Below are 12,204 nucleotides of genomic sequence, written 5' to 3'. Positions count from 1 at the left end.
TGGCAGCCAATCCAACTAAACGGGAAAACTGCTACTACATGTTAGTGGTGTAGGTGGCGGCGTCCCATTACAAGTCATGCAAACACTCTCGCACAGCGGCAAATGATTTTTGCATATAAGATTTTGCTTCCAAGCTTTACTCATGCAGCTTTGCAATGCACTGATCGAAAAAGGAATTCGGAGCCACCAACTTCATCTTTATGGAATTTGGAAGTACAGCAAAAAGAATATTCATAAGAAGCAATCATTTCTTTTTTTAACCCCTTTTCTTCAACACGGACGTTTAATCCATAATCAAATTAAATACCAATTGAAATTCCCTAAACACGACCAATTTCGAGTTCAATTCGGAACTTTGAAATCGGCAAAAACAGAAAGCGAAAAGGAAATCAAAAATTCTAATTTCGAATTGTACGAAATAGGTTTGAATTCGACATTACGTTTCCCGAATCAAAAATTCCTTAGAAATTGGTAAATCAAGTACCTATTTTGAATTCAAATTCGTATATATAATATACATATGCATATATATATATGTATTACTATTAATACATCTATGTAATATAAAATATTTATATGATATAATAATACCTCTAAGGTCTAACTACTAATTAGATTATATAATAATAGTGAGTCTAATTAAGTTTGTTGTATGGAAACAAAAATTAGCATCTAATTTAGCAAATTATGTTATCAACTTATAAGTTTACCGAATTCGGTGAATTCAGTAGTTTACCAAATTCCGAAATGAAATCTAAATCAAAATTTGTGAATTCGAAATTGAAATCGGTTGAAACTTCTAATATCCAAAGATTCCGAAACTTCCAATTTCCAAAGATTCCGAATTCAGAGTTTTGATTTACCGAAATTGAATTCGATGCACACCCCTAAGCATTTTTGTCCCAATTCCTCCTCGGATGCATTTAATTGTAGTGATTTTTGTACACGAATTTGAAAAATTTTGGGCAGATCTCCTTTTTTGGGGTAAACCCCAGGTTTATAATTGGGGTTTTTCATCAATTTACTTCTTTTTGTTACAACCCCAACACCGAAAATCCCCAAAATACCCCTTCTTGGTTGCTCGATTAGGAGTCCGATTGAATTTATGCGGTGGCGCCGCCATTGAGATCTTGATTGGAACCGTAGTATAAGTTTATGAATCAAATTGGCTAAAAACAATATTAAGGGGATGAAATCAATGGAAAAAAAATTTTAAGATAAGGGTGCATTTGATAAAATTAAAGTTTAAAAACTAAAATATGAAATCTGAATTCATTAAATTATTAAATTATTAAATCTAATATATCTGAGTGTATATCACATTCAGTGATAAGTAAATAACTACTTAATTAATTCAGATGTTCAATTTTTTGGTTATCAAATGCATCTGAACATGTTAAGATATAAATTCATTAAATTTAAATGGTGAATGAGGTTATCAAACAAGGCCTAAATTGGCCATTTTTCCAAAAAAAAAAACTATACAACTTTGGGTATAATTATTTTGTAGTCTACACCAAAAAAAAAAAAAAAAGAAAAGAATTGAAGAGAAGTCATGTGAAATGCACGTGGAATAAACACACTGTGGAAGGGAAATGCATTTTTTTTGGTAAAAGGAAGGGAAAAGTATGATGATATTGACCAGGAGAAACGTTTCTTCTATGCTATCGTAATTTTCCTTAACAGCTCCGCAGACTAATTCAGATCTTACTACTTGAACCATTTCGGCATCAACATTTTCTCCATTTGCATTTTCATTCATCTAAAATTGATGCAATTTTTTGGTTGTTGTATGACACCTCGAGGGTCGAATTGAGTACCCTGGATCTCATTCTCATCTGATCTAGGAGTACCAGCTAATTGGGGGAAGGAAGAAATCGGAGTTGAATTATGCCGGTGGCGGCGTCGGCTATATATTTCTTAAATCTTCGCGGCGATGTCCTCATCAATCGCCTCTACCGCGATGACGTCGGGTAAAAGACCTACAATTACCTCTGATTTTTCCTATCATGCGATTTAATTTGAGTGATTTGATTCTTCGAAGTAGCAGTAGCTTGATGTTTGCGACGTTTTTTTTCCTTTTGAGTGTCTAATTTTGCTTTAAAGTAGTGGAAATATTGTTGAATTGTTTAACTTTATCTTTTACCATCTTTCGAGTAAACGGGGGAGTATGAAGCAGAAAAATTGTAGGTATTCTGCAGAATGAGGCTTCTATAGATGCAATTTTTCGTCTGCGAGTTGGTTTTAGGATCTGATATTGCTTTATGCTGGATTCATTTCATTTGCTCTTCTTAAGCTTAAAAAAGCTCAAGTCTTGCTGCAATCCAGACGACAAAAAATTCTTGACAGTTGGCAACCAGCTAAAATAATTACTCTACAGTACTAGGATACGGGGCCTAGTAAAAGTTTCAGAGGTTTTGAAACTGATTAGCTTTTCAGGTGGGACATTTGGAAATTTTAGTAATAACGCATATAGTTTTGTTTTGAGTTAATGACGGCACAGTGATATAGATAGGAAGATAATAGATTAGCTTTGAACTACTTTGCTTATTTGCCAGCGTTACATGATGCACCACATCTAAATATGATAAGAAACATCTCTTTCCACATCTAAATATGATAAGAAACATCTCTTTCCAACAATATTAGGTTGTTTTAGGAGTCTTTTGCTCCCAATTCGTTTTTCTCTTAGTCTGGCTTTTCGTAATTCTACCTCATGAAGCCTTTTCTTTGTACTTGATGGTATAGTATTATGTGTACCTTTCTTCCTACTGAAATGAAAGTTAATCACATGCAAAGCCTGTTTGACAAAATTTTTCAATTCAAACGCTGGATAAGAGCAGATATTGTACACTAAAGAGAAAAAAGGGGCCTTATCTGACTAAAAGTAAGGGCAGCGATACTAGACTGAGTACACTAATCAATTCATCTGAAAGAGGAAGGCAAGAAAAAGCAGATTGTCACTCATTCAGCCAAGCCAGTCTGGCATCTATATCACTTCCCTTATCTTGAAGGGGCATAGAATCTTTCAATTTTTCAATATCACAAGTTCTCAACTACTGTTAGAAACAACTCATATCCATTTTCATTTCAAACTCTTCCAACTTTGTCCTTTGTGCAGCAGATGTGCCCAATAATGTGTCAAGTATCTCATGTTCATAATTTCTGCAATAGCATAATATCATTATGTGTTTAATTGTTAAAGCCGATCCTTTCTTCTTGTCCCATATAGGGAATATACAATTTTTTCTTCATTAGGAAAACAAGTTAATATATTATTTAACAACTTGATTAGGAAATATACAATTTTTCCCTCATTAGGAATACAAGTTAATATATTAGTTAACAACTGGCTCACTTTCAAGTTGACCAATTGAAGGATTGAACTTCTAAAACCATTTTATTTTCCAGTTCCAAGCCCCATTTGTGCAGTTCTTTTCTGGCTGGTCTGGCAGTTATTATTGTTGCTATTATTTTATGAATTTTTAGTTCTGTCTTTATCTTATTGCAAGAAGTTCTGTTATCACGTGACCTTGCAAACAAGTTTAGCTCACATGCTCTTTTTCATTCTTATCAGGGGCAATATGGTTGATGCCTTTCGAATGCATATAATGCAAACAAAAGAGCTCGGAACATGCCCAGTGCGCCAGATTGGAGGATGCTCTTTCTTTTACATGAGAATCAGTAACGTCTACATTGTGATTGTTGTGAGCAGCAATGCCAATGTTGCTTGTGCATTTAAGTTCGTTGTTGAGGTACTCAGCTGCTACCTAATTCATACACTTAAGAAGTGTGTGGAAGTTTTTTTTTTTATTTTTTTTATAAGTTGTGACGTAGCTTTTACAGCTGAAGTTTGTTATAATTACTAAGCTATATGTCTTGCTTGCTTGTCGAATTGGTGTTAGTAGGGTAATATGGTTTCCTTACCACTCCCTTCATTCAAATGACATCACTGCCGATGCTTGAACAGAGTTTGTGTAGGTATTGAGGTGTATATGTATAAAACAAAATGACAAAACCTCAATAAACATGGTAAGCTTGAAAAGTGTTTAAATAGACGTTTAGCTAAAGTTGTCAAGGTGTTAATGTTCTTGCTTGGGATAAATTACTAGATGTTGGGACGAGGGTACTACTATTAAGTTCTGGGGTCAATGTATAACTTATATCCTTGAGGCTGCAAAGCTTTGAGGGTGATGGCACATGGTCTGTCTTGCGAAGGCTTGTTGTGAAATTGGATGAGAACTATGAACTTGGAAGGGATTCTACTTGAACAATGGATGGGGTAAAACTTAAGGAGATAAAGTTTTCGAAACTGAAAAGGTTGGAGGATTGTTGTCCAAACAGTAATGTGAATGGTGATTTAGTTTCATCCATGTAAATTGTAGCTCACTTGGAATTGTTGTGCATTTTCTCACAGTAGGTAAGAGGAGGATACCATTCCAGGAATTTTTTCAAGGGTTGAACTGGTCAGCACCTATTAAGTTAAAATAGTGTAGCATAATGCAAGATAAGTATGATTTCTTGGGTAAGCTTATAATTTAATTACTAACGAGAAAAGTTGCAATATAAGGGGTAAAATGGACATTGAGAAACAGAAGACATACAATAAATAATTTATGACATAACTTTGACTCTGGATAGTAACCCTTTTCCTGTTTTGTGGAAACTCCAGAAATTCTTGGAATTATGATACTACCATTACTTTATATAATTTAGAATATAAAACATGAGGAGATCGGAGTGATTTTCCTACACTGGATACTACTACATTTCGGTTGCCCACGTTTTATATGGATTAAACTAATGAAGTAATGCTTTATGTTTGAAGTAAAACGTCCAATATTCTCGAAATTTATCTTTGCTTAATTTCTTTATGGCTGCATCAGCCCCATGTGTTGTCTCTGCTTTATCACCTATAGTTAGTTTGATATTCTTTGATAACTGCCTTCATCTCTGGTTCAGTTCAGTTCTTTCATGTTGGTAGTTTAAAAAAAGTATGTATTCATCTATTGATTTATTTGTACAACAGAACCCATGCCTTTTGTGCAGTCTGCATTTCATATTGGCTTGACAAGTAAAATTTGTTATATTTTTAAGAGCAGCTAATTTCTTTAACTGATCTAACCCGGTTTTCAACTTTTATTTTTTTCCCACAGGCAGTAAATTTATTCAAATCCTATTTTGGCGGGGCTTTTGATGAAGATGCTATTCGGAATAATTTTGTTTTAATCTATGAGCTGTTGGATGGTACACTCCTTACCTTCCAAGAATACCTTGGACATCTTTGATCAGTACCTTTTAGATATTCACTTGTAAATCTGTATTTCCTCTATCATTGATCTGTATATTGTTGTTATCAGTGTGCCAAACAATCTGCTTGTTAAGACTCAGGATGAGTACCAAAAGCTTGTTTTTAGTGCCTTACCTTGTTTTAATCTTTGGCGGATTTCTTCTGTCAATTTGTATATCTTGTGGGGTGTGAATTGCATTCTTTTGTGTGGATGAGATTACTTATTTGCGTGGTTAGAGCTGCATTGTTGACACGTATCTATTTGTAGATTTTTGTATGCATTTCATTCAGAATTCTAGTATCTTCATACAGGCCATTGGATTGATGTTATGATTTCAATGCAGAGATAATGGACTTTGGTTATCCACAAAATCTTTCACCGGAAATCTTGAAGCTTTATATCACACAAGAAGGTGTACGCTCACCATTTTCATCTAAGGTTAGATGTTTGCTTGTTCTTTGGAAATATTTGGGAATGTTCATGGTGTACTGGTTTTGAAGAGTCCCTGTGTACAAGTATTATATGAATACTGATCTAATCTCTATTTGAATTCCATAACAGGCTGCAGAAAGACCGGTGCCTAATGCAACTTTACAAGTTACTGGTGCTGTTGGCTGGCGTAGAGAGGGTCTTGTATACAAGAAGAATGAGGTATTTCTTTTTCCTTTTTCTTTGATACTTTGTTCGTTGAACTTAATTGGTTGATATTTAATTATACTGTTTTTGGTTAATAGGTGTTTCTAGATATTGTGGAAAGCGTCAATCTTCTTATGTCTTCAAAAGGTAAGTTCAATTTAGCCTAAAGGATGTATTGCTCTATATTCATGTATGCTGCTTTCTTATATCATCTTGACACTTATAGGCAGTGTTTTGCGGTGTGATGTAACTGGGAAAATTCTCATGAAGTGCTTCCTTTCTGGAATGCCTGATTTAAAGCTGGGTTTGAATGATAAGATTGGCCTGGAGAAAGAGTCACAGATAAAATCACGTCCTACGAAGAGGTAATTGTGATTTTTCACCCTTGGCTTTTGTGGTAACATGAATAAAAAAGAATAGAACTCTTTGGCAATTTAGAAAGTTCTTTGGTTCCGATGGAGTGTATTAGAGCCTGAGGTTGGTAGGGACTCATGTTTGGTTTCTGAACCTTTCCATAGTTTTTGGTCACTTTGGAGAGGAAGGAAAGACGGCGTCAAGTGGAGCTTTTAAGAAAATAGCACAACTGAGAACCGGAGTACCCATTAATTTCGGGTTTATTGATGTTCTTTGAGTGAATGCCTATGAATTGCTGAATATTTTTTATCAAGCAAATAGATTTTTGCATTCACAGTTTTTTCGTTGTGGTCTGGGTGGCAACCATTTGGTGCCTTTAGTGCTGCTTATACGTTATTTAAAAAAATGGGTTGTACTTTAAAGAACAAAATGTTAGAATGTTGGCTTTTTCCTCTTTGTATTTCTTTGCCATTTTGGATATAGTGGTTAGATGCATGTAACCTTTCCTTGCTGTAAAAGGGTGAAGAACCTTATTGTTTGCTCCTCTTTGGGCTGTTTTATTGTTTTAAAGTCTGAGGACAGCTTTTTCTACACATGTAATGTTCACAAATTGGTACTTTATATTCTGCCATGGATACTTTTTCTTATTTTTTCCTCAGACTCTGACAGATTTGCTGCTTACAAGCTAATTTGGTTAGCACATGCTTGATCAGGTTTCCTCTTTCTACTATGTCTTTTGCCTGAGTGGTATGTAATTTTTGCAGTGGCAAAACTATTGAGCTTGATGACGTTACCTTCCACCAATGTGTAAATTTGACGAGATTCAACTCAGAGAAAACGGTCAGCTTTGTTCCTCCTGATGGTGAATTTGAATTGATGAAGTAAGCTTGTAGTCCCTCAGCAAACTATGCTAGGTTTCCCGTTTCTCTTTTTTTTTTTTTTCCCCTTGGATGATTGTCAGAAGAATTTTTTTCACATGCTTTTACTTTCTGATGCTGGGCTCTGATAGTGGCTGTAAGCAGTAATGTAACATCCAAAATGACTGTGTCTGTTGTCCTTTTTACATTTATGTGTGTTCATCTTCGCATTAAAAAACAACATACGGCAATTGCTACAGATCAAACTGTAGGCTACTTGATGGTTTTTTTTGAGTCTATTGCTTGCCAATTGCATACAGAGAATACATGAACATTAGATGCAGAATACATTTGGTTGCAAATATTTTATAATACCTAAGCCTATTGAAAAATTGCTTGGTTGTACTTTTCCTTCTGAGCAAAATGCATCTCCTTGGAGGATCTTTTATTTTAGAATGCTAAAATTTTACGGTCTGGTTTCTGCTTTTCACACTCTGGGGAGTTGTACTATTTAGGTATCAATTGATACCAAGATTTGATGACAAATAAAAATTTCTTCTCATTTGAGTATGTAGGAGAGCTGGTCAAATTTTCTAGTGTATTCAAATTGAATTCTTGGATGACAGTTTTTTTTAAGATTTATTTTTCCTTTTTCCTTTTCTCAAGTTTTTTTGGGGGTGCATGTGGTGGGATAGTTGAGTGGGTGGGGTTATTCTGAATAGTTTCTTACCTCATTTTTACATCAGCCAAAGGATGTTGTAGTCATGAGCATCTGATATAAGTTAGCAGTTTGTGTATTCTGTTTCTGACAACGTACTTAATTTTATACGAGTCCATTTTATGTAATCTTCATTTCTCTAATTATGAGGCTTGTTGGTTTAGTTTATTTTGTTTTCCCACGTACATGGCTCTGTTTAGTTCATTCTTGATTAGACACGCATGTACTTTGATTTCAGGTACCGTATCACTGAGGGTGTGAATCTCCCTTTCCGGGTATTGCCAACTATCAAGGAACTTGGCCGTACACGCATGGAAGTGAATGTTAAGGTTTGTCGTCTTATTTTTTGGATATATGCAATCTACTTGCTGTTATCATTTGCTCAGTTTGTATATTTGCATCCAGGTTAAGAGTGTTTTTGGTGCAAAAATGTTTGCACTTGGCGTTGTCGTTAAGATTCCAGTACCAAAACAAACAGCAAAAACGAGCTTCCAAGTTACATCCGGTCGAGCGAAATACAATGCATCTATTGACTGTTTGGTCTGGAAGTGAGTATTTGATGCAATATTCTATGTCTTGCATCTGTATGTAATTACTCTTAACTATAATGGAGCTATCCTTCTCAATAAATGTATACCACAATTCTGTCTGATCAAGACAAGTATATGCAAAGGAGTGCTACTGTAGAATAACATCCTCTTGCAAGTACCTTTTATATTGCTTATATACGTTGCTGAAATTGTTCTTCATGTACATTCATTGGTTGGCTTTTTTTCTTCTCCAGATTTTGCACATCATTTCTGTTGGGCTTGAATTTGATTCTCCTTGGTGCCTAGAATACATTTTATTGAAGTGCCGCTGTTTAGTATTTAAAGCAGATGCTACAGTAACATTTTAAGACACGTCAGCTTATAAAATTAAGATAATATTTTTTTGTGATAATTGTAAAGCTCATCGTACAAGTGTATTTATATTCTGTGGAGAGCTTAACTTCTTTGAGAGATTAAAAACACCGTTGATACCTGGTAGCTATATGGCAGCAGACTGTCGGGATGTAGTGGACTCAAGATTTTTGTCTATTGGTCATGGTACATAATGTTCGTTAGTTTGTTGAAGACAGCCTATGATTTTTAGTTGCATACCTTTTAGACCACATTTTTATGCTAAACTACTATTTATCCTGTTCTAGGTATTCCTTAATCCTCAATGGTGGCTGGTGGTCTACAGTAACATAAGTTTCCTTTTCTTTTTGTATCTTGCAGGATTAGAAAATTTCCTGGACAAACTGAACCAACACTAAGTGCCGAAGTGGAGTTGATTTCCACAATGGCAGAAAAGAAGTCTTGGACTAGGCCACCAATTCAGATGGAGTTTCAGGTATCTTACCAATTTCTATGTTTACAAGCCTTTTCTTCAATTGTCTATCATGTTATGTTCCCAGTGTCACAGCTTTATGATTAAGATAACAGGTCCACAAAAGGTTTTTTTTCATCAGCTAGGCTGGCAAGAGTAGGGATTGCAAAACGAACTTTTCTTCCTTTTCTGAGGCATGATATAATTTTTCTCCAAGTTTGAATGCTAGGTGTCATGAATGTAGGCAAATTACTTAACAAAAGTTTAGATAGGTAGTTTTCTGGTCCCAGATCACAGTACTAGGTGCTGAGCAATGCAAAATTAGCATCTCTTTATTTTTGGGCAACTAAATGTTAGACTTCATCCCTTGCGATTAATATCAGTCTCAATTTAGTTCCTCTTGTTTCAGTTACAATACATTTGGTTGAATTTCATCCTACTTTTGGCTTTCATGTTTCAGTATTGGGACATTTGTTTACTTATTCTTCTAAAATTGTGCTTTTTGAGGATGATTAACAATGTACTAAAGTAAAAAAAGAAGCAAATATGTCAAAGTTAAATCTCATGGACCTGAAATGAGACTGGTACAAAAGAGAAGGATGAAATGTATTCAAACTGTAAGAGACTGAAGTGGAATTAGTCCAAAATTTAGGGGATTAAAACTGCAATGTGCCCTTTATTTGTTGTTCCTGGTATCTTCTGTTCTCACTCATGTTACATTGATGAATTGTTCACAGCAAAGGAAAGAACATGGGAGATGATATAAACAGCTTAGTCTCACTTTGGTACTTGGTATAATTAAAGTAAACGTGTACATTAATTTCGAGTATTTAGGGCCCTCTTTCTCCTCTTAGTTGAGCGCTGATTTTGTTTTGAGAAAGATTGATTGACTACAAGCAAATGTAAAACAAAGATTGATATGGACCTATTTTTGTTTTGCAGGTTCCTATGTTTACAGCATCTGGATTGCGTGTGCGTTTTCTGAAGGTATTTTCATTGGCTGGTGGCTGAGTGCTTTCTTTATAATAGAAATGGCTCTTAACTACTACTGCATTTCTGCAGGTATGGGAGAAGAGTGGGTACAATACAGTTGAGTGGGTCCGTTACATTACAAAGGCCGGTTCATATGAGATTAGATGTTAGGAACCACAGGACCTGTGGGTGCTGGTGTGGAATGTTTTCTACAGGCTTGTTGTACCGTGGGGAAAATTATTCAGACAAGCATGGCTTTCAGAATTGGAAGATTTGCATAAGATGCTACTGATGGATCCGTTCTCCCCACACGCTTCAGTCTCATGTTTGTGTCGTGTATAATTTGAGAGATACTTTTCGCGTAAAGAGAGAGAGAGAGAGAGATGGAAGAGTTTTGACTCTGAAGCAGCATGTAATTTGTAAGTCATTTATATACATAGATCAGATGCCATTTTTCCTGACACAATGATTGTTAGTTCTGCATGTGTTATCAATTTATTGTTCAAAATGAGTTCATTGAATCTGATAAATGACCCAAGTTCTCGGGGATGTTCCTCCAATGCTACGTTGAACTAGCTGTGTGTTTGTGATGGTGCTCGTCAAGGTTACGCTTGTTTGGAAAATAGTGCTCAGTCAAATTCTTGTTTGCAAGTATGAATGCATGTAAATGTACGTGTCAGGTCTTGATAATTTCCCTTTTCTCGTCGGGATGTGCAATTTTAGAAATCATCCCTGCACGAGCAGGTTTGCAGAATGCTCGCGTAGCGCGGACCAGGGGTAGGGTGCAATCGTTTCTGGCAGTTATGTGTATTTTGCACACGGCGTAACTTTGTTTGCACATGTTATAACTTATACTTTGAACAACGTGTAATTTTAGAACAAAATTTTGTGGGTTTCACATATGTTAAAATTGAGTTACAAAATGAAATCTGGATCCTATAATTTATTTTTTACTAAATCTTGACCGTCAACTGCCAACCCGCATAGTGTTCATCTGCCTGCAATCATCTGCCCATCCTGCCACACAATCGACTAAGTTTCTCTAGCCAGGGCCTGCTAAAGAGGAGTAAATAATTACTGTAGTGCTGCCTGTTTAATTGAGCTTGGTTTGCGAGTTGGGACCGACTCTTTATGTGAATGACCACTCGCAGTCTTTGAATTTTGGAATGGATTGATCAATAATAGAATGTCATGATGTTGACCTCGTTGGCATGGAAGGAATTTTTTTTTTTTGAAGGATAAGTAGAAGTTGTTGAATTTATGATCTCTTAGATACAAATTTTTTTACGTGACCATCTAATTCAATCCTTCCTCAAGTAAAAGGAACTTAATTACTCTTTGTTCACTAATTTCCCTTTATCGATTCTTCAAATATAATATTTTACAAGTGCACAAATGCTACTTCTGAATCTTATCAGAATCTTTTCCACCAAATCTTTGGATTGAGCATTATTTCTCCAATTTTATTTGCTTACATCATCATTACAATTTTTAATACACCTTTTTATCTTTTTGATTACCCTTTTATCTCACATACATCACATCACAAAAAGTGTTACAGTAAAAATATCCCAAATAATTTACAATCCAAACAAATCCTGAATAGCGTATGGTGAACAAGAATCAAAATTCTCACTTTCAGGAAACAAGTGATGACATTTGTGCGAAATATGTCTATTGGCTCTATATATGGTAGCGGTTTGCACGTGGCTCTGTTTGGATTGTAAATTATTTGAGATATTTTTATTGTAGCACTTTTTGTGATGTGATGTATGTGAGATAAAAAGATAATTGGAAAGATAAAAAGATGTGTTGAAAATTGTAATGATGATGTAAGCAAATAAATTTTGGCAAATAAGCCTCAATCCAAACAAACATGCTCACACTTTGATTAATGAGTAGTAAAATTGTTCAAGAGTCATGTATTTTCACATAATTAAGTCAAAATTCTACCAAATTTTATATTAAAAGAAGGAAATCCAATCCCAATGGAGATTTGCAAGTCCATTTGGACATTGAAAAA

The 12,204-nt window shown here is 35.1% G+C and overlaps 1 protein-coding gene across 1 annotated transcript; it reads left to right on the top strand.

Moving 5' to 3' along the window:
* Positions 1-1,610: 1,610 nt before the first annotated feature.
* LOC113706871 (AP-2 complex subunit mu) lies at positions 1,611-10,702 on the top strand. Its single transcript, XM_027228907.2, has 13 exons — positions 1,611-1,973; positions 3,578-3,755; positions 5,157-5,247; positions 5,635-5,729; positions 5,853-5,942; positions 6,026-6,074; positions 6,154-6,292; positions 7,046-7,162; positions 8,095-8,185; positions 8,262-8,404; positions 9,119-9,233; positions 10,152-10,196; positions 10,272-10,702. Exons 1-13 carry the CDS (start codon positions 1,891-1,893, stop codon positions 10,350-10,352), a joined length of 1,317 nt encoding a protein of 438 aa, XP_027084708.1. The 5' UTR covers positions 1,611-1,890; the 3' UTR covers positions 10,353-10,702.
* The last annotated feature ends 1,502 nt before the right edge of the window (positions 10,703-12,204 follow it).

Source organism: Coffea arabica, chromosome 8c (genome assembly GCF_036785885.1).
Source record: "Coffea arabica cultivar ET-39 chromosome 8c, Coffea Arabica ET-39 HiFi, whole genome shotgun sequence".
NCBI classification, from domain to species: Eukaryota; Viridiplantae; Streptophyta; class Magnoliopsida; order Gentianales; family Rubiaceae; genus Coffea; species Coffea arabica.
Note: the sequence above shows the minus strand (reverse complement) of the source record. Positions and strands in the feature narration are given on the sequence as shown.

Bases quoted from the DNA above. Each gene is read 5' to 3' on its own strand.
- LOC113706871 (XM_027228907.2), top strand. From the start codon at position 1,891: ATGCCGGTGGCGGCGTCGGCTATATATTTCTTAAATCTTCGCGGCGAT. The intron at 5,943-6,025 runs GTATTTCTTTTT...TTTGGTTAATAG, and splicing joins TTGTATACAAGAAGAATGAG to GTGTTTCTAGATATTGTGGA. The intron at 8,186-8,261 runs GTTTGTCGTCTT...ATTTGCATCCAG, and splicing joins GCATGGAAGTGAATGTTAAG to GTTAAGAGTGTTTTTGGTGC.